At 51.5% G+C, this 22,804-nt stretch overlaps 1 protein-coding gene across 2 annotated transcripts in view; it reads right to left on the reverse strand.

Moving 5' to 3' along the window:
• Positions 1-22,804, reverse strand: part of Mideas (mitotic deacetylase associated SANT domain protein) — a 68,467-nt gene that overhangs the window by 18,818 nt on the left and 26,845 nt on the right. For both annotated transcript variants that reach the window (XM_031357764.1, XM_031357763.1), the window contains exons 2-3: positions 2,388-4,054; positions 1,111-1,410 (exon numbers count right to left, since the gene is read on the reverse strand). In XM_031357764.1, coding sequence (XP_031213624.1) covers positions 1,111-1,410; positions 2,388-3,821 — 1,734 coding nt within the window. In that variant the 5' untranslated portion in view covers positions 3,822-4,054. The remainder of the gene's footprint in view (positions 1-1,110; positions 1,411-2,387; positions 4,055-22,804) is intronic.

The raw sequence follows: 22,804 nt of genomic DNA on the forward strand, positions 1-22,804 counted from the left end.
TTTTTCCTCTGCCTCCCGAGCTCTGGAATTAAAGGTGTGCACTATCATGCCCAGCCCACATTCAGACATCTTGCATACACCAAAAACCAAAAACAAACAAACAAACAAACAAACAAACAAAAGAATTGTAAACTGTACTGATGTGCTTATTAAAAGACAAGGTAATTGAAGCAGAAAATAGCAAACCACATTACATGTTACTTAAAATTAGTCCTAAAGGATACAGAGAAGATGTAGTGGAAGGACAGAAACACATGTGCTGCCCACAGAACACCAAAAGGTACTACGCATGAAAAGAAACTTCTCTCAGCCAGTCTCATCCTGGGCCAAACTTGCACACCCCTGAAACATCAAAACACCCCAAAGCAGCGACAGAGTACAGGAAACACTAGTGCCACAATCATAGCGGTAGAGTCCAAGGTGCCCTGCTCAGAACTGGACACATGAGCAAACACTTCTGCATCCCAGAAGCTAGCTCAGGACCTTCCCTAAGAACCACGAACACCTCCTGACTGGCAACAAAAACAGAGCCACATCCTAGACTCCCTGATGACCACCACTTCAAGTATAAAACTACCTCATACCCTCTGTGTACTTTAGTACAAGTTTAATTTGGAAAAAAAAAACACAACAGTATCTCTCTGATATCTCCCTGATAGTCGGGAAGATAAATCAGTAGTTAAGAGAATTGGCTGCTCTTCCAGAGGACCGGGACCCCATTCCCAGCAGCTACACAGCGGCTCGTACTCTCCGTAACTGCGGTTCCAGAGGATCTGAGCAGGGTTCCAAGGGCACCACCACATGCGTGTGGTAGAGTCACAAAATACAGAACTGAACCGGGCATAGTGAAACACATCCTTAATCCCAGCATTCAGAAGGTAGAGGCAGGTGGATCTCTGTGAGTTCAAAGCCAGCTTGGTATACATAGTAAGTTCCAGGACAGCCAGGACCACATAGAGACCTTGTCTCAGGAAAACAAAACAAAACAAAACAAGAAAGAAGGAAAACAGCACCTCCCTCGGTTACTTGAAGAATTCTACGGTTTCCCTTGGAGTCTTTGGACCTAGCAGCATTCCAGCCCTGGAGGAGCTGGGGGACAGCCTCTCATACCTGAGCTGCAGCATCTGTCCCGGGAACTCGGGTGGATCGCCTGCGAGTTACGATGACTGACGGCTTGTGCTCAGTGGGGTACTGCTCCAGGCCCTTCCCATCCTCATCAGCACCTCCAACTTGGGCCACCTCAGTTGGACCCACAGTCCTCACAGGAACAGACACGGGAATGATGAGGGGTACCATCCCACTCTCCTCCCGAGCTCTCTTGGCGGCTAAGGCAGGCTCAGAAAACTCCACGCCACACTTGGTGGTTGAGGCCAACACGCTTTTCCGCTTCTCCTCAGAGCCATTGGCATCCTGGATAAGAGAGAGATGGGGGCGGGGGGAGGATGACAGTGAGATTCAGAAGGTGAGCCCCTGTGTGCTGACCTAGGAATCCCATGACCACTGAACCCAGCGATTCAACCACCTACTGGTTGATCCTTGACAGCCTGGCACTTCCTGGGCCACACCTCTTCCTATACCTTTCAGACATTCTCCACAGCCTCCCTTCTGCCTGGCTGTGTCACCCTGGCCTGAAGCAGTGGATTCTAGGTGGTCAGTGGTCCACAGGTGGCCTGCAGATGTTCATCTAGCCTATGGGGTGTGGCATGTAACCAAGCATCTCACTGTGACAAGAGGAAGGGAGGGCTTGGCAGCTATTTCCTCCCAGGTATCTGACTGGAGTGAAGACTCAAAATTCTGTAGCCTCCTGTGTGCCAACCTGGACCTAAAGGCAACGGTGGCTGCAGCTTCTATAAGGAGGGAGGCAGAGAGTAAATGCTGATCAAATGGCGGGCGTCTACCTTAAGTGGCTCAGCCTCTTTACAGAACCCTGGAAGGGTGACATCCATACCCTTGCTATTGCAAGGAGAAATTACTTTTGAGCAAGAATGGAATAAAATTAAAAACCCAAGGTTAACACAAGTGGTCAAAGTCTGATTGGTTTTCCTTCCTTTCTGACTTTAAAAAATGAACTTTATTGCAGTGTGACTTCCTAAACTACAACTAATGCATTTTGACTTGCATCATGTGCAACCACCAGTACACACTCTTGCATCTTAGAATGCTGGCTCTCAGCACCCCCTTCTCCCAGCCCTCAAGTTCCACAGGAAGAAGCCAACAAGGACTTTCCTTCCCACCAATCAACGTGCTTGGAAACCTCAGCGTCCCTGTGGGTATGAGTGCCTCGTGCAAGGTTATTCTGAATAAAGAGCTTTTGTGTCCTTTAAATAGCTGAATAAAACCTGCCCTCTAAGCATCATCCCACCTCCACAGATGCTGCCCTTCCTCACCTGCATGGAGGCCAGCTCCACCGCCTTCTGGGCCAGGGTCAGCAAATTAGCCTCCTGGGACGCCCTGCGTCTCCGTCTTGTGCTCTGGATCACCCCACTTCGTATCACCTGTCCACAGTCCCCGAGGCCCCCTGCCCTCATGACCTCCTCATTACCCATGGCGGGAGCCTCCCGCTCCCGGCCATTGGGTGCCAGTCTGTCCCCATCCGCCAGCAGCTGCGACTCCCTCAGTTCTATCGGGAATCCCAGGGCTTCCGGATGGGGCTGCCCCAGGGCGCCTGGTGGTGGCTGCTGCAGCGACCAGTGATGAAGGAACAGATTGCTCGGGGGCTCCTGCCCAGGTTGGGTGCCAGCTCCATCGAGGGAGTTGGAAGGCAGAATCCCCTCCTTGGACAGACGGCGGGAGCGCCGCGGAAAGGCCATCTGGGGCTGAGGTAGCACGGGCTGTGAAGCAGGGTCCTGCAGGAGAGCCTTGCGCAGTTCTGGGTTCATTTCTGTGTTGTGGGGAAAAGGGTAAGGGGCCATGCTGCGGTGAGGCAGGTGGGCCTGTCCCAGTGGCCCACCTGGTGCCAGGCCAAAGTCCTGGTGCTGCTGCGAAGGGGGCTGATGCATAGGGTAGTAGTTCTCAAATAGCTGCATCTGGGGCAGGGCTGCTGTTTGCTGCTGCTGCTGCTGCTGCTGCTGTTTCTGAGGCGGGAAGGAGGTGGTGGGGTTAGAGGGCTGAGGGCCCTGCCGGAAGACCTGGCGGTTCACCTGGTGGCCAAATGCCAGCTGGAAGGGTTGCAAGGGCAGTGTCTGGTTTGGGGGTTTCTTGGCTGCATGGAAAGAGTTCAAGGGTGCTTGGGGCCTCCCCACCTCCAGCTGCATCTTCTGTGGCACCATGGGCTGCACTGCATTTCCATAGTGATCCAGCTGAGGACCCCCAGGTTTGTTCCCCTTCAGTGCCTCAGGGTGGTTGTAGTAGGGAGAGACCCCCACACCTGGATGAGGGCTCCCTTTGGGTCCAGGGTAGAGGGACAGGTGGTTCCACGTGGAGTGGGGTGGGGGCTGGCCAGGCTGTTGCTGCCAGCCACTGTCACTGATGCCTCCACCTCCCCCACGCTCCAGGCACCGCCCTGAAGCCATCACAGAGTTGGGCCACTTTACTGAGCTTACTTGGGCCTGCTGGGACAACATGGCTGCCGTGGTCCGCTCAGATCCATACACCACACTGTTCAGAAGAGCCAGGTTGTTGGGAGGAGACAGCTCCACAGGCTGGGTGGTGGAGGCAACCCCTGCTGGACCTTCGTGGGTCCCGTACTGTTCCTCCTTAGCTCTGAGGGACTGTGGTGGAGCCTGCAGTGGTGGTGGCTGATCCTTGGCAGCTGGCTCCTGGTCCCCAAAAGGACAACGCTTGCGCTTATTCTGAGCCTTGGACTGGGCCTGGAGGTTCATGGTGTGGCCAACTAAGCCTGGCAATGAGACGTCCGTCCTTCAGCTGCTGCCCATCCCTCGGGAGAAGATCCTGTTGGAAGCCTGGCCCCAATCCAGTAGCCAGGGAGGACAGAAGAGGGCCAGAGGAAAACTCAGGAGCCCTTAGGCAAGAGCCAAGAAATGTCCGCTGGTCCTTCCACTTCTTGAGCTCAGCTACACTCCCCCAGCCATGATGCTGTGCCAGGTCCTGGAGTCTGCAGAGGAAAAAGTAGTGACAGTGTCAGCCACGTGACCCCTAGATATGAGCACCAGTGTCTCCCTGCCTCAAGTCACACAAGAGTACTGTACATGGGGGCCAGGAGTCATGGGGCAGCTGCCAGCCAGGCAGCAGGATCAGGTCTCCTCACTCTTCTCGTCCCACCGCCTCCTGGATAGACTCAAATCTGTGGCATTTGATTGTGTAACTTGTACCCTGAAAAGACACAGGCTGAGGGGCCAAGTGGGGCTGACATGTTGCCTAAGCTCCAAGTCAAACTGGGAAAGCAAAAGCCAAACTAAGAACCTCATCCTATGAAACTATGCTCTGGCACTGTGCAGCCCAGGTCGAGTCCTCCCTACACGGCTATCTACACAACAGCTCCAGACCCAGAAGAATGTCCCTAAGGCCACTGCCCCCTCTACCCAAAGACAGAGCAAGTTAGGGGACAGGGACTATTCGCAGCTCGGCCACCCATCCTCTGTCACACCAGGTTCTTGCAAAGCCCACAGGGCCCAGAGAGTTAGGCTTGTAGCCTTTTAAAGCCTTTTTTAGGCTTGAGGCCCCACCCCTGGGAAAAGTTGCTGGGTGGGGCTCTGGCTGCCGGAATCTTTCTCAAACTAGCACAGAACCTGTTTTGCAACCCAGGCTGGATGAGGGCCCAATTTAGTCTAGTAGCTGGTCAGCAGCTGTTGCTGCCTGCCACCTCCTTCCCCTCCACTGATAAAGAGTACCTGGCCAGAGCAGAGTCTAACTCAAATATGAATGGTGCAGGGTTCTAGACCTTAGGCCCTCCAGACTGTCCATCATGTAAAGCGTTCGGCTGTTTTGCTTTGCCACATTTTGAGGATGGTGTTGCTGGGACAGGGGCTTTATTCGTGCTAAGCACATGTTGTACAAGTGAGCCAGACTACCCATGCCCCTCTAAGCTGATGTTCAAAGTGACTGTTATACTGACATTGCTACAGCAGAGAATCCAGGCCTGTATTTTACAACATGCATAGCTGCTTGCTTTATCGTTGAGTTTTTGTTCTTTCTTCATATAAATTTTATTTGTTTAGTTTGTTTTCTTCTGGGAAGTTGGTAAGAGTAGGAGGTATACAGCCCACCTCTTCGCCAAGGCTCTGGCCCTAGGTCACTAAGGTCGAAAGGTTAGAGGTGGGCAAGGATGAATCTGCGGGTCCTGGTAGGCTCAGACACTGGTACAACAGAGATTATGATAGCAGGTGGGGCAGTTCCCAGAAAACCAGCAAGAACAGACCCGGCGTCATAAGTCCTGCCCACAAGAAGCCCCGCCCACACCGGGCTCCAGTTCCCCTCCCAGGCTCTTCAGGCTATCGCAGCTCTGCACGTTTCCGCAGCTCCAGCCCCGGCTCCTTCCCAGATCGGCCTGCCTGCTTGAGTCACTGGAGGCCCCCTCCCTCTCTTTCACTTTCACCCAGCACCCAGAAAGGGAGCAACTTCCTCCTCCATTTCCTTCCTCAGCTCCTGGGCCTGGTAGACCGTGCGAGCTTTAGCCCAGCAGACAGCAAGAGAGCTTTAGCCCGTGCACTCCTTTTGTTTTCATTTGTGGAAATCGCAGGGACAGACGGACAGAGGGCACTGAGTCACTCTAGCACCAGCAGGAAGGGAAGGATTTGGACAAGAGCTCATAGCTCGGGGCTAGAGAACATCTTTAAACAAATCTTTCTCTTGCTTTTGTTTGTTTGGTTGGTTTTTGTTTTGTTTTTCGAGACAGGGTTTCTCTGTGTAGCCTTGGCTGTCCTGAAACTCACTCTGTAGACCAGGATGGCCTCAAACTCAGAAATCCACCTGCCTCTGTCTCCCCCTCTCTTGGGCAGACAGACCAATTCACAACAGAGAACCGAAAGGCAGCTAGAGATGGAAAATCCCCCTGGGGCCTCTACGAGGAAGCTGAAGGTGGGACTGCGAGTTCCACCTCTCCCAGGGAGTCCCAAGCCCGGCAAAACTAGAAATGCGAGTGTGTCTGCAGCAAGGCAGAGGAAGAAAGAACCTGTGACGGGGGAGGAGACAGGACAGAGGGAAGCCCAGCAGGCCACGTGCCTCTAGGGAGCTGCTAGCTCGGGGATGCTCACACACGCTTGTTCCTGTCGCCTGGGAGCCACAGCATGGGCTTTGGGGGCCTGCAACAGGGGAAGGCCCACGTGGCAGGCAGGCATGGGTGCACGTGCTGACATGTTCCTGTCAGAGGGGGCCTAGGCACGGGGTGGCTATTCAGTGCCTGGTTTGGGGGTTTGGAGGGCAGGAGGCGGAGTCTGGGAAGGGAGCTCCTGGATATGGTAGCTCTTGCCCATGGGTGTGTGGGGTAGCATGGGGAGATTAAGTCTGAAGGTGGATCAGCTGTTTTGCTCCTACCCGGCACACCAGGGAGAGCCCATCAACTCAGAATACCAGGATAGGTGAGACTTGCTCAGAACAAGAGGCTGGCTTGGGGGAAGGTGGACTCCCGCCATAAAAAGCTTCCTGCTGCAGAGATCTCCACACGAAACCCTCCCTGCCCTCCCAAGCAGGAGGCAATCATACAGGCCTAAGGGAAGAGGAAGTGAGACCACCTAGGCAGCCCGGCTCTAAGGAGCCCTAATAATAACAATGTAGCCTGCTTGCCTGTGTCAAGAGGGTCCAAAGTCCTTTGTATTTTTTAAATGCTTGTATCAAGCACCAATAGTTTAACTACCATTTTGTAGGTAAGCTAGGTAAGGTTTACCGGAACAAGGTAATTTGTTTACGGTCACACATGATTATGTCACCAGGACTTGAAGCCAGGCATGTCACACAAGATGAAATCCTCAACACACACCAATCTGAGCTTAGCACCATAGGCTTACCTTTCCTCAGGTCAGGGCTTGCTGGACACAGCTCTTCACTAGCTCCGGACAGAGGTAACCCTCTCCCACTCTCTTTAAACACAACCAAGACCCTCAATCTTGAGAAGCAAGGAAGGGGCCTTACCACAAAGAGGCAGCAGGTATCAGGTCCAGCTGCAAGAGTCATGACATCTGTCCTGGCTATGCTGGCCCACCTCAAACCTAGGTTCTCTAACCCTGGCGCTTCTGGCCCTGTGTCAATCTTGGTTGCTGTGGTGGGGCTTTGAGCTCTCAGAGTACACTGGTACCTCCCACCCTTGCACGGGGACTGAGCCACTTCCTCTCACTTTGCCTGTCCCTCCCTGCCTCTCCTCAGCCCCTCAGGGTAAGCCAGTCTGACCTTCCTCACAGAGAGGAAGAAAGAAGCCACAGCAGAAGGAAACTCACAGCCACCATGGGGCCCCAGAAACTGCAACCACTCTGTCTGTTTCTCTGGAACCTTCACTCTAGGAGCCTCTCCACGGCAGGCATCCAGTCTCTGACCAGGGAACCACAGGGAACCCTAGGCTGAAAACAGAGCCAGTGTCACCATCAATGGCCTGGGGCCAGGGGGGGGGTCACAGAAAGCTCTTTGGTGGAATGCATTTTCTCTACACAAAGAAAAAGAAAACACAGGGTGCACCAAGAAAAACAAAGTAGTGCTGAACCCACATATGGGCCTCAGAGACATGAGAGGGTTCAAGAAAGTCCTCGGGTGTATGTACATTGTGCTAATGGTCACTATACTCTGAAGGGACGGCAGCTCTTCAGGTGACATAGCAGACCACCTACATGCTCAACTATGGCTAGCCTATCCAGGAGAATCTACTGAACCCTTCAACAAGGGAGAACCAGTTACAGCCACTCACCAGACACCTGGGCATTCTATTTGTTCATCTGAGATACAAAACTGCTGTGAGTCACAGACACCAGGGAGGAGGTGCCCAGCCTGGTCCAGGGTCACAGTGGCTCAACTCTGAAATGCAGGCAATAACCAGCTAGAAAGCCCTCCTAGCCATTAGAGGGCTAAACAGGCCTATTCCAAACGATTTTATTATGTAGCCTTGAACTCTAGACCCTCTTAACTTACCCACCTGAGTACTGACATTATAAGTACCCCCCACCCCCGACCCTCCAGGTCCAGCTCGAGGAATCGGGGAAATCAGGGCTTGGTGTCTCCCACCTGAGAGTAAGTGAAACACAAAGAGGGTATCCTACGAGACCTCAACCTCCAAGCAAGCCATGTCTCTGAACACTGATGAGGCTGCCTTGGAGCAAAGTCTGAACCACCTACCCTACCCCAAAGTCCCCAGACTCTGGCTCCTGCTCTCTGTCCTAGCACTTCATGCATGCAGAATATGGTCAGGCCTCATCAGTCTCCTTTTCCACTGCTCCTAGGTCTCTGACGAAGCCGAAGCCGTGTCCCTGCCTTTCCAACCTTTGCATTTGGCCACACCCCTCTCCTCCTTTAGCCAGTGCTTCCTTTGGCACTCTGACCCCCAGGCTGGAAGAGGGATTACACATCAAGCTTACCATGTTGCCTGACCCCAGAACACACCCATGTGCTGCACACTAACTCCCAAGTGCCTGATTTCCTCATCTCTGCTGCAGACACTTGTGCCTAAACACCTGATCTGGAACTGCCTGCTCCCAAGGTCTGCACTTCAGAACTTACCCAGCCAGCCAGGTATCCAGCCTGGGGTCCTGCCTAATCCTGAGGCCAGTTTATCTCCCAGATACACAACAGAGCTCCCCCGTGCCACTGAAGTGATATAAAGGGCCCGTGTTAGCTCTCCCCAACAACACACACAGAGTCCATGTTCTCTCCAACAAAGCTAAATACAAGGCCTTCTCCAGTGGCAGGGCCATGAGTCATTTGCTCCTGGGCCATCATTCACTACCCCACACTACATGCAAGCCACCTGGAAAAGTACCAGCCCTCCTGCCCTCAAGGCTTCCCACCCCTGCCTGGACCAGGCTCAGGAACAGGGTTTTAAGTCTGTTTACCTCATGCCCTGGCATGGTTAGACTGGGTCTCAAAACACTAAGATGTGTCTAAATCATTAAAAGACCATGCCAAGGGGCCCAGCATGACCTAGCTGGCCCTTAGTACAGGTTCACTTTCTGAATGGCCCCCTCTCAGTTAACTGAGGTCTCTGGCTACAGCCAGGCTGGGTAAGTGTTTGAGATAATGCCATCTTGGGGGGGGGGGCAGTTATGCGATCTTGGATAAACCTTTCCTCTAGACACAAAGCAGCTGTCCACATGCCATTTGTCCCCCTCGCCCCCCCCCCCCCCCCCCACTGTAACAAGAAGGGTCCCACTCAGGCCAGAGATTTGTCAGGAGCACTGCATACAGAAACCCTGTTCTCAAGAGTTTGCAAGCCGGTGAGAAAGAGGCTTTGATACATAAGGTACCGACCTGCCTGCCACTTGGTGCAGGGAAGGCAGAGCAGGCAGGAGGCCCATGACTGACCCGCTCCCCACCCACAGTCCCTGGCTCACCCTTTCCCCCAGACTGAACCTCAGCTCAGAGATGCAGAGCCTATGTTGACGGGCTGGGGAGAGAGTCCCCAGGGTCTCAGTTAGAAAGCTGTCCGGGCTCAGAAACTTGGCAGAGGTTCAAACCCAATACAGTGTGAGCTTTGACAGCAAAAAGGCCAACAGTGAGTTGCTTTTAAAGGATTATGTGTGTGCGTAGTCCTGATAGGATGCTCAGGGCCCTGGCCTTAATTGTGTCCCTCTCCCACTGCCCCGCAAACACCAGCAAGATGTCCATGGGGGACGAGGATAACCAATTTCCTTTTTTATAGGAAGCTCATGCAAACAGAAGTGCTACTGAGGCTCAGCAGAGGACCAAACAGCCAGACTCAACTGAGGGACTGACTGCCCACTAGGCAAGGGTCACCACCAATTACAGGAAAACCCTCCCAAAAGGACTCAAGGATCAGAAAGAGGAGGGTGACTCTGACAGTTACGTACTCTACAAGACAAGGTGGGCAGATGGCTCAGGAAAGTGCTTGTCACTCGAGTATTTCGAGTTTTCAGTTTCAATCTCCAGCACCCATATCAAAAGCTGGACACAGCAAGGCACGTAGAGGCCCAGACAAGAGGGCTCCTGGGGTTTCCTGACCAGACCGTCTAGTCAGCTACCAGGCTCTAAGTTCAGTAAGAGATCAGACTCAAAAATCAGGTAGAGATATGAACGAGGAAGACACCCAACCCTGACCTCTGACCTCCAGACTCATATGTGCACATGCACCCTGAACCCCAGAGCGAGAGAACATTGAGAGATGATAATGGCCCTGTAGCTATGTCCTCAGATGGCTGAAACTTGGGGCGGGGGTTGGGGAGGATTCTAGTCTGCCTCCTCTCAACACTCTCTATGCCCTGTGATGCTCACACCTCCAGAGTCTGCTCTGGTTCTTTCCTTCTGGAAGGGTCTGACTCCTTAGTAGGTCTAGGGCAGGGCTCTCTGGAGGCTGCCTGCATGTCCCAGTGCCAACCTCGGCCCTGAGCCAAGCTACAGAGGAGGCCAGTCACAGGGGCCTTGCTTAACTCTGCCTGCCCTGCCTCTTCCCCCACTGCACACACCCTGCTGCAGCTGTGCAGGTCTGCCTGGGCCCCTCATCCATTCAACAGGCATTGGATGGCACTGGCAGCATGCCAGGCTCTAGGGAGACACAGGAGACAAAGCATAGCCTTTATCTACCCTGTGGAGCTCCTGGGGAAGTGGGCAGACACAGACACAGACACACAGATCAACTATACTGTGGGGAACGAGAGAGCAAGGATAAACCAAGGAACAGGTGACTCCCACAGAGCTAGTACCCTCTTTGGACTTCTGCCGAAGTTGCTCCTTTTGCCTGTAAGTTCAGCCTCTCTGTTAGCTCTGCTAACACTCTGTCTCCAGCACATACCGTCACCCTCCCTGACTCTCTTGCCAAGCTACTACTCCATAGTGTTTCATGGGGCTCGAAGCAGATGGAGAGAGTCGTGGATGGCTTGTCGGGGAACTGGGTCTCTGGTCCAATGATCTCCACTCACTGGTTCCTGCATTTGAGAAATTTAAGAACATGGAAAGACACAGGAACCAAAGAAACACCAGTGTAAGAGGCACAGCTGCACAGGCAGTGGCGGCAGCACCACCTGCATGTCCAACTTTTCTCCAACTGAGGTGTGAGGAGAGGATGGCTCACAAGTGAGGAACCAGGCTATCGACTCCAAATCATATATGGCTACCCCCCTCCCCCATCACACTCTGAAGCCTGAAAGTATCCTGCAGGGATTCTCAAATTCATCCTGAGTCTGAAAGAGGGAAGAAAGAAAACAGGAGGTAAATCTGTACGTAGCACTTCATAAGGAGTCCGGACAACGCCAAGTACAGGAGCCAGGGAAGAAATGGTGAGTCAGGGGCTGGGATGGGAAGTTTCCTAGGAACTCTCTGCAAGACAAGTGTTCTGGGCAAAAGACACAGGCACCCAAAGAGCCCTCCTGGGTGGACTTTGCTTCAAGAAACCCCCGGAGACTATGACTCTTACAGAGCCCAAGGTCCACCTGGGCGCCCATGTTTATGGAGCCCTTAAGGTGTGGGCAGCGTCTCATTTAACCCTTGCTTTTCTTTGTTTCATTTTTACAGGCAAGGAATGGGATACTCAAAACTATTTATTTAACACAAATGAAGGCTGGAATGGGGGAAGTGTAGAACAAGACGTAAAAATGAAATGGCAAAGTGAGGCATAAATTCTACCTTGCCAATAACTACTTAAAATGTGAATTATTAAATACTCCAATTAAAATGCAATGGTTGGCAGAATTTTTTCCCTCTCTTTCTTTCTTTCTTTCTTTCTTTCTTTCTTTCTTTCTTTCTTTCTTTCTTCCCTTCTTTCTTTCTTCCTCTCTTTCCTTTTCTTTTTTTCTTTGGAGACAGGGATTTTCTGTGTACTCTTAGCTGTCCTGAAACTTGCTCTATAGACCAGGCTGGCCTCAAATTCCAGAGATCCACCTACCTCTGCCTCCTGAGTGCAGGGAGTAAAGGCCTGTGCCACCACTACCAGCTAGAATTTCTTAAAGTGATCCAATTATATGTGGTTTACAAAAGACACAAATAGGTTAAAAATAAAGAATGAAATGAGACACTAGCAATCAAAGGCAGAGACGGGTAGATCTCTATGACTTCGAGGCCAGCCTGGCCTACATAGTGAGTTTCAGGCTACCCAAGGCTGCATAGTCTCTGTCTCAATTCCATCCCCCACTGCCCCCCAAAGATAAAAGAATGAAAAAAAAAAAGAGTTGCTGGAAGATCGTTCAGTGGATAAAGCTTTTGCTGTAAGCATGAGGCCCAGAGTTCAGCTCTCCAGCACCCACATAAGAAGCCGACCAAAGCAGCACACACCTGTAATCCCCAAGGCTTGCTGGCCATGCAGTCTAGCCAATCAGTGAGCTCCAGGTTCAGTGAGGGATCTCTCTCAGAAAGTAAGGTAGAGAGTGATTGAGGAAGATACCTGAAGTTGACCTCTGGCCTTAACACACATCTTACATACCACACACATGAACCCCACACACACTTGCATACACATGAACACTTGACACATTCACAGAACCTACATACACACCAAATAAAGATAAAAGATAAAAGAATGAGACACGTACCACGCAAACATGACCCAGAGAGAAGGGGAAGAGGTGCGCAGTATTTGGGCAAAACTGATCTTTAGACAAAAACTGTCACTAGAGACAAAACAAAAACACTTTCTCTTGATAACAGTGAAGAAACTACTATATATGCATCCAACAACAACAAAATCAAACCATGAAGCAAACACTGTGAGAATTCAAGGGAGAAGCATTCAGTTCAACAGTTATCATCAAGACTTCAATATTCTACTTTGTGGGGTTTTTTTTTTTGAGACAAGGTTTTACTCTATTGTCCAAACTGGTCTGGATGCAATCCTCCTGTCTCTTTCTCTCAAGACGTGAATCCCCAAACCCAGCCTTAATATTCTGTTTTCAATAACAGACAATACCATTAAACAGATCACCAAGAAAAGGAAAGCTTTTGGGCTGGTGAGATGGCTCAGTGGGAAAGAGCACCGACTGCTCTTCGGAAGGTCATGAGTTCAAATCCTAGCATGGTGGCTCACCACCACCCGTAATGAGATCTGATGCCCTCTTCTGGTGTGTCTGAAGACAGCTACAGTGTACTTACATATAATAAATAAATAAATCTTTAAAAAAAAAAAAAGAAAAAAAGAAAAAGAAAAGGAAAGCTTGAGCGAGACAAACCAGTTCTATCTAAACGTCATCTATGCACCGCTTGCCCAAAGGCAATACCATGTACTGTCTTCAGAGAGAACATTCACCAGGACAGATCAGAAATCAAGTAAGCCTTAATAAAATGTTTTAAATCCAGGCAGTGGTGGCGCACGCCTTTAATCCCAGCACTTGGGAGGCAGAGGCAGGAGGATTTCTGAGTTCGAGGCCAGCCTGGTCTACAGAGTGAGTTCCAGTACAGCCAGGGCTACACAGAGAAACCCTATCTCGAAAAACCAAAAATAAATAAATAAATAAAATGTTTAAAATTTTTTAAAAGATTTATTTATTTTATGTATGAGTACAGTTGCCTCTTCAGACACACCAGAGGAGGGCATCAGATCCCATTACAGATGGCTGTGAGTCAATGTGTGGTTGCTGGGAATTGAACTCAGGACCTCTGGAAGAGCAGTCAGTGCTCTTAACTGCTGAACCATCTTTCCAGCCTAAGTCTTAATAAATTAAAAGGACTGAAACTATATGCAGCAGGTTCTTTGATCCAAATGAGCTAAAACTCAAAAGCAAATAATAAACCTGAGAAATTTACAGGAAACAAAGCTTCTAAGACCTGTTTCTCCTAGTTTGTAAAAGCCACCCCCTCAACCCGTGGTCTCCACGCATGGTAGATCTTGAACATCTGCAAGCATGTAGGTATTTCCTTACCCATTTCTCACACCAGGCACTGATTCTGACCCCAAACCTGCTCCCTGAATTAAAATAGCTTGCACAAAGCCACATGTGGTAGCACATATCTTTAACCCCAGTACTCAGGATATAGAGGCAGGAGAGGATTTCTCTGAGTTTGAGGCCAGCCTGGTCTACATAAGAAGTTCTACTCAGGGAAACACTGTCTCAAAAAAGGCAGAGGGAGACTTTTTTGTTTGTTTGTTTTTTCCAATAGCTTTGAAATGAAGCAGCCTTTGCTTACCATCAGGTCATCTTGCAACCTTGTATTTCCCTGGGAAAATGGCCACAGGCCAGTATTTCCACTCTGTCACCAGTCTACAGAGCATCCTAAATGTACTTCCCAAAAGACAGGAGCTAACATTTACAGGACACCTGAAGCAGGCTCTTGGCAAACCCTAACTCACAACAATCATCCTTATGAAGCACACAAGGATGGACCCCGTCCTTTCTACCTAGGGAAACTCAAGACTCTGCTGTGAATATGGCAGAGGCATGATCCCAATGCTGCATGCCTCTGAGGTCCCTTGTGAATGTGGCAGAGGCATGATCCCAATGCTACATGCCTCTGAGGTCCCTTGTGAATGTGGCAGAGGTGTGATCCCAATGCTGCATGCCTCTGATGTCCCTTTTCTTTCCACCACCCCACACCTGTGGTTCCAGAACCCTACAGAGCCATGATGGCCTCTGCCTTCCTCCCAATCCATCCCAAAGTTGCTCTTCTTGGAGAACATTTTCAGCCAGAGTGTGGTATATCACACTCCTCTCAAGAAATGATCTAGCAATAGATCCTTACTGGGGATGCTGATGAAAGGCTCCTGAAAGGGAGGAGCCCAGAGAGTGTGCAGGCAGTGGGGTAAGTGCCTGCAGAGGTAAGCTGGAAGCTGCAGGTCAATGGGACCTCAGTCAGGTAAAGGCCTCACTCCAGAGCCAACTGACAAAGCAGAGCTCAGCTGGGAAAGCTAAAGAGATGCCAACTATCACGGGATGTCCGTGCTCACCCAACCTAACTCCTCATTCAGCACAGTAATCCAGAGAAAGACATTTGTCTTCAGACACAGAGCTAGGGGCATAGCAGGGATCCAGTATCAAGGACTTCAAAAACAATGCTTCATGACTTCCATTTAAGAAGGCCCCAGCTCGACTGGGATGTGGTGGTGCACACCTTTAATCCCAGCACTGGGGAGGCAGGCAGATTTCTGAAAAAAAAAAAAAAAGAAGAAGAAAACAGCCCCCCATCCCTAAGAAAAGAAAAAGAAAAAGGCCCCAGTTCCTGGCAAGACACCAAGGAAAACCTGGAGCCAAGGCAAATCTACTACACAAATAGAGCTTTAGCCACAGTACTAATGACTCCTACTTAATCCTCAGCAAAGCAGATGCCTTCCTCTACCTCTTTTCCACTCACAAACCTGAAAAGTTCCGAGGGGTCAAAGGTCAGGGAAGCAAGGCTGCAAGCCCAGGACTGGAGCCAGGACCACCTGTCTCCATAACTCTTTCTGCACATTTTCTTCTCCTTGAGTCTCAGGCTTGTAGCTTCTTGTTTGAGTTGGGTGAAACCGATAACAGGACCACCAGGCAAAGAGAAGCCCCCCTGACACAGCTTCTTGCTGCAGGCCGTGTGACAGCCATGCTGATGATCGGGAAGTGTGGCTAGCTGGGAAAGGCCGGTCCGAAGAGGCTACAGTGATTCCCACGTCTTCCTTCAGGAGCTGCAAGGTGCCCATACCCTTCAGTACTAAACCCACAAGTGGCTTCAAAGTAACTCCCGCCTTCCCCAGATCATCCTATACCGTTATCCCTTCCCCTGTTCCCCTGAAGTCTGAATCCAATCAGTTCTATGCTTGATTTCCTATGAGCAGCTATGGCCCCAACTCCCCAGACATCAGATCCAGGCCCAGGCAATCCCATCTCTGCATGGGTTCCATAGCTTCTTCTGAACTTAAATTTGTAAATAAAAGCTGTTCATGGCACATGCTAAACAAGGGAGAGGGAGATTAGTAACCATATACTCCAAGATCTCAACAGAAATAAATCCCTGTTTCATGGCTGATGAAACCAAGACCCATGAAACCATGGTCAACTGCCCCAAGAACATACAGAAGACTACCTGAGTAGAGTCAGGGCTGTCAAATGGATGCCCTCACATCTGGAACCTGTCTTAGTCACTGTTCTAATGCTGTGAAGAGACACCGTGACCAAGGCAAGTCTTCTAAAAGAAAGGATTTATTTGGGGCTTGCTTACAGTTCCAGAGGTTATCATCATGGAGGGGAGCATAGTACGTAGGCAGGCAGACATACATGGTACTGGAGAGGGAGCCAAGTGTGCTACATTCAGATCCACATACAGCAGGAAACAAGAGACATTGGGCCAGGTTTGGACTTTTCAAACCTCAAAGCCCACCCCCAGTGACACACTTCCTCTAATAAGGGCATGCCCACTCCAAGGCCACACCCCCTAATCTTTCTCAAACAGTGCCATTCCCTGGCGACTAAACATGCAAACAGATGAGTCTGAGGGAAGGGGGCATTCTTATTCAAACCACCACAGAACCCCTTCAGACCTGCCAGGTCCTTGACAACTGTTTGGCTCATCCCTTCTGGCCAGCTCTAGAGAGAGGGACAAGACCCCTCTGGTTGCCAGGCTTGGCATGGAGGATATTGGTGTCTGCTTGTCTGAGGTAAGAATAAAGAATGGAGATAAGTGACTGTGTTCTCTGATCCTTCCAGTGACCAAGAAGCACCAAAACTGGCTGCCAGGAAAGCTGGGTTCCCAATAGCTAGCTTCCTGGAACCTCTTAAAAGGGCTGCAGGGTAGGTACAGAAAGCTGCCCATCTTTCTCACCCAAACACCAAGTCAAGCGTCAGGCCCTTTCTCAGGCCCTGGTCAAGATGCAGGATCTCTGCCAAATGCTGGCACATTCCTTGAATTTCTCCCGTCTCTGAGCAGCTGCTGTGGAGCCTTTTCTCCTGTGTTGATTTATTCTTTATTGTTCCTGAAATACACCCAGAGGCCTTTGGCATGCCATGCCACGCACCCGCAGAACATTCAGCCTAAGCCCCAAGTACACATCAACCAGGGACTGTGGGACCTAGGCCAAGCTAACAGGAATGACAGGCCCTAGGGTCAAACCCAGCAGTAGGAAGACCCAAGATCCCACCTAACCCCTAGTCTACCGTCTTCCAGAGCTTTTCTTATGACTGTAGAGGCTAGGGTACATTTGGGAGAGGAGACATCTAGAAGGCTTAAGTCAAGCCTCGTCGGCCTCCTTCCAAGCATGAGTGAATGTCCCAGCCACCCTCAGACCCAAGCTCAAAACTGGGTTCTTTCCTTGTCTTCTCAGCCCTACATCTCCCCTACCCATCAGTCCAACGGCGCCCCAATTCTTACCATCTTACCATGTTCCATGGGTGAAACCCCATTCCCTGCCCACGTGGAAACAGAAGAGTGGGTAGAGCTGTGCCCTACGAAGGCTGACCCGTGTGCAGCTTCTCTGTTGCTAGCCTGCGTGAGCTCAGCTTTCTTATCAGTGAGTGAGCACCACAGTATTGAAGCCACTTCGGGCTTAGATGAGGTAACACACAGTAAACGAAGGGCCTGCACAAAGCGGGTCCTCCATCCATGTTATTTCCTTCCCTCTTTTTGCTGAGCCTGGGAGCAATGAATGGCTCGCCTCTTCCAGCTCCACAGCTGGCTGACAGCAGCTCTGGGCAGCCTGTGCAGAACAAGGAGACAAGGAGTCCCAGAAACAGTGTTGGGTTCTGCAGACACGCAGGACATCTGGTCACCAGACTCGGGAGAGAGAGCTGGCAAGAATTCCAGAGCACACGCAGCACAGGCCTCTTCTAGACTCAACTGTGCCAGCAGAGACCACAGGGACACAGGAGGACAAGAGTCTTTCCCAGAGAACACTGGCCGGACTCTCAGGCCCACCAAGCTGAGCCACCACCCTCCTCAACTCACTCTAAGGAGAGCAATAAAAGGAAGGGCGCCATAATCTGAGAGACGCTGGGGAAGGGTGGCCACAGGAAGTAGGAACAGGGATGGCAGATGTTGGGCCTGCTTTTGAAAGTAGGCAAGTCTGCCCAGAAGTCGGGGCCGGGAATGTCCCACAAGTGGAAGTACCAGCTTCGTTATTTTTGGCACTTCTGCTCAGAACCTGCAAGGAAGAGCTGCCACCAGTTAACATGGGAGGGCTGTCTACTCTCAAGTGTGCAAGCTGCACAGGGACAGAAGACACACCAGCAGCCACTATGCAGAGGGGCCTTGACCCCCGTTCTTTTCCTACCTGCCACTGTCAGATCCTGTGTGTGCCTGTGTAGAATGAATACTTCCGCTTTCACTTAGATCCAGCTCCCCAACCACACTGCACACACACACACAAATAAATAACCATGCAGCCAGCAGAAGGCTGAACCACACCCAGAAGCTTAGACAGTATTCCTCTGGGTTCTTCCTGCACTGCAGGCAGCCCTTCTAACTTCCAAACTCCGAGGGCAGTGACCCTGAAGACGGACACCGGATGTACATCCCCCCTCTTCCCACCCTCCCAAGGTGAAATGGGAACTGGCAACTCACAGTCTCTTGGCCTCCCTATGTGGTAAGGAAGGCGTTTAGCTCCCCCACTCCAGTCTTTTCCAGCTCTGGGGTGACTCCCTAAGGCTGGGGAGCCCGTGATTATGAACTAATGCCTTGGACACAGTGAGGTCAGGTGAGGACACAGGTGCTCGCCCCGGGAGCTGCCCCAGGCTGAGGAGAGATTGCTGGGAGAAGCTTAAAACGCGCGGGCCCACCTGCACTGCAGTTACCACGTCAGCCCCTGTCGGAGCTCTAGTGGCTTTCCCTTCCCACCTAGCAAGTTTTGGCAACAGTGGGCTGGACTAGGGCTTCTGCCTTCCCAAACTGGGAAAAGCTGAAACCTGCATCCCCTTCCTGCGTTACTGCATTCCCGTATCACTGGAGGCCATCTTCCTGAAGGATCTGGACGGCCTCAGGGAATCCCCATCTGGCGGCAAGCCTACAGTACTTCCCTCCCTTCCAGCTTGGGTGAGCAGATCGCACCCAGGCTGCTCCCTTCCCCCTCCCTGAGACTTGGAGGGAGAAGCTCTCTCAGCCACAAGCTCTGTGTGGCTGGGAGAAAGGCAAAGGAGCCGGGGAGCGCCTTCCCCGGCTGGTCACGATATGAGGCGCCATTCTAGGAAGAGAAAGAGCAGCAGCTACCAGGGAAGCAATGTGCCACTGCCACTGTCCTGGTCCTTCCTCCACACTGGTTCTTACCAGAACCATAAGCAACAGGCTCTCCTAAGGGAGACTGTCAGCACCCAGTAAAGCCTCAGCTCTGCTGACTGACTCGGGACAGCTTCTTTCCTATTCATCCCTACTCTTCAGTTGGGACAAGGGACAAAGTGCCCTTTGATGGGACAACTCCCACCCTGGCTCCACCCAAACCTCCATCCAGGTCATACTGTCAGGGTTCAGGTGAGGAAAAAAAAAAAAAAGGTACGTTTTCCTAGACTGCAAAAGACCTGTGCCAGCCCAGAAGAGGTTTTCAGGCCTGGGAGGGTAGGTTCCCCAGGGAAGTGAGCCCTTAACCATCCTCTGCAGGGATAGCTCCTTGTGCCAGCATGGACCTGGGACCTAAAGAGCTAGAAAATAAGCTTCACTTGAAAAAGCCACAAACTCGGTCCCAGACACTGACTCCCACCACAAGCAGGACACCCTTCATTTCTTCTTCCCCGGGAGCGGCATATGGAAGGCCAACAGGAGTCGGGCCTGCACCTAGTGAAAGACAGTTGGCATCTATTGCAAACCTACTTACTATCAGCCCATCAATTTGCATGCATAATCATGTTTCACCTTCACAGCAACTGTACAAAGTACTATTCTCTCCATTTTACAGAGGAGAAAACCGAAGCTCAGGAAATTAAGCAACGCACAAGGCCACACTGCAACTGTAGGAGCGGAGTATGAACCTGGGTTGCTCAGGGCTCATTCCCATGCACCCGCCAGGCTTCCCTCAGTCACTGCCAGGTGACTGTCCACGTACCATCCAGGAATGGCAGCCCAGTGTGGAGGCGGAAGTGGGTGTGGACCAGTTTGGCTTGCTGGCTCTGGAATTTGAATTGATGTTCCCCTCAACTGTAACAGTTCCCAAGTGTGTGACTGTGAGGGCTCATGGAAGTGTAGAAGCGGTGGCGGTGGGAGGAGGGCAATCTGGATTCCCAAAAGCCGTCTCCAACACAGAGGTTATGCTGTAATGGTTCTGATTCATAAAATGAGCTCACAGTCTCAGTGTCCTGCATGCTGCTTCAAGTGCAAATACAGGTCCCCTTACTAAGTAGTTCCCCTTACTAAGAACTGAGGATTTCAGCATTCCCAGCCCCTGACCACTGCAATTTCCTTTAGCCTCACAGAGCTGTAATGTGCAGAAGCAATCTCCAATGAAAAGCCACCACTGGCTGCATTTCCTGCAGTCTGCAGTGAGTCAGGAAGAAAGTACACCCCCCCCACACACACACAGACACCTGTCCCTGCACCAGTACACACACACACACACACACACACACAAAGGGTGCCAATCTGTCCAGCCAAAGGAAATGGCCAGTTTAGCAGATCTCTAGACTGGAGGTGCTAAAACTCATTCTGAAGTCCCTGTGGAGTCAAGATGACAGGGACACAGACTGCCAAAGGCCAAATGCAGAGGAGTGTTAAGGAGCAAGCTTTACCATCCAACACTAGCATCCGTGTGGTGGGTTGACCCTCTATGAAATTTAACAATGCGGTAGGGTGGTCCCTATATGAGAGAAATGACTCCAGGGCCCTCCTTATGGCAAATCTTTTTTTTTTTTCTTTTTTGAGACAGACCACTCAGCCCACCTAGGATGGCTTTGAATTCATGATGAGCTCAAGTCATGCTCCCACCCCACACCCCACCCTCCCACACCTGCCTCCCAAGCATCTGGGTGTACCGCCAATCTTGGCAAACACATTCATTTGTTTGTGTATGGATATCTCACACTCATTTACCTAACTCGTACTAACTCCTACCAGATGCCAGGCATTGTGGAAAGAGCCCCAAGCTTACACTAAAGTAGAAGCTATCAGTGTTTTATGTAACTCAGAGTCCTCACAGCAACTCTGTGAAGGAGAACCTATGCTTCTGATGCCATATATGTGTGCGAATAAAGCAGCGGTTACATGTTCAGAGGGACACGTGAAGCAGGAGTAAAGACATGGCAGGAGTCTCCCAGCTACCTAACGTCCTCACCCCCATCACCAGCATCAGCAAGCTTTTCTCTGGCCAGCAGGATATCAAGGCTAAAGATCTGTGGTCCAGGTCCACAGGAGCCTAGCCAGATGCACTCTCCCTCCATCTTTTGCCTACTCCGTCTTTTTTCCAGAGTCCTTTCCCTGGGTTCTGCAGCCATGGCAGGCCCTCAATTGCATCTAGTTACATGTTGCCTCCCCTCTTCCACTTATTAAAAGCAGCTGCCCAGGGTCAAACGCTAGGGCTATTTTTAAAATTTCATGTTTAAAAGTTAAACTCTCATCCTTGTGGGCACTCCAAGGAACTCTCTCTCGAATTGAGGAGTTGGGGTTCTACCTGGGTGCTTGGAGCTGCCACAGTAGCAGCTGACCCGGCTCCCCAGAGCAAGCTCTAAACCTGGGGTCATTCTCCGGGCTCATCACCCCTTGACTCCTTGGGAGTTACAAACCAGAGAAACCAGCCAGAGGCCAATCCAATTAGAAAGGAGACCGGACTGGGGCTGTGCAATGAGATAATTTATCACAGTAACTGAATGTTTACACCCTGCAGAGCAGCAGGAAAGAGTGGCCTCATAAGTTCTCAACCCAAGGTCTGTCTGTCCCTTTTGGTTCTGGACTCATGCGACCACACAGAAAGGGTGCATTTTTCTGATGCTATGGGTACATGTATCATACTTTCCCTGGGAGGCTCTGGATTAAGACTGATGCTTCACCCCTTCAGCTGAGGCACCCAGGCTGGAGTCAGAGGTCAGAGATAAAATTCCATCTTCACCAAACCCTCTTAGCCTTAAAACTACAGGGTGAGGATAACCCAGGCCACCAAGCCAGGCTCCCGGGGATGGATGAAGCCACCTTTCCCCTCCCCAGCCACAGTGGCCACGGGGATCTCCTACACCTACACACACACACACACACACACACACACACACACACACACACACACACGCCGCGGTGGCCTCAAAGACCAGTCACTGCTCCCCTATCCTGCACAGAAGTCCGAAGTGGGATGGTGGAAGCAGGAAGTGGCCACTGAAGTTGTAGCCAACAAAGCTTAAAAGGAGGCAAGAAACTTCCCCTTTCATCTTTCCAGCAGCTCGGGCTAGAAGATGGTTTGGGACACTAAGTGGCCTCCCTTTGGGGTAGTGGACGCCTCCTCCAGGTCTTGCCTTGGTTCTGAGGCTTGAAAGCCCCAAGTGTCGTAAGTTCCTCAACTCCTCAAAGTCCTTACTTTAAGGCCTGGATGGGGGGCGCAGCAGAGGTCCCCATGCCCCTCAATGTGAGCGTGTGGGGCGGGGAACGACTAACTCCAACAAGCCCGCCATATGCAGGGCCCAGACGAACCCAGGCTCTAAAGCTCAGGACAAGCGCCATGGAACACAGCACCCGGCCAGGGACGCGAGCCTGCGGGGGCGGGCGAGCCGGATGACAGGTCTGAGCTGCACCAGCAGCGCCAGCCGCGCGGGGTGAGGCGGCTTCCACGGCCGTCCTCCGGCCCGCGCGCTCAGCACTCCAGCCTAGGCCTCTCCAGCACTGGCCCCAGTTCCCTGCCCCCATCCCCCGCAGCCTCCCCCCCGCCCGCAGGTCTGTCCCCGCAAAGTCCCCGCGCTGACCCCAGCGCCCCACA

Source organism: Mastomys coucha, unplaced genomic scaffold (assembly GCF_008632895.1).
Source record: "Mastomys coucha isolate ucsf_1 unplaced genomic scaffold, UCSF_Mcou_1 pScaffold6, whole genome shotgun sequence".
NCBI classification, from domain to species: Eukaryota; Metazoa; Chordata; class Mammalia; order Rodentia; family Muridae; genus Mastomys; species Mastomys coucha.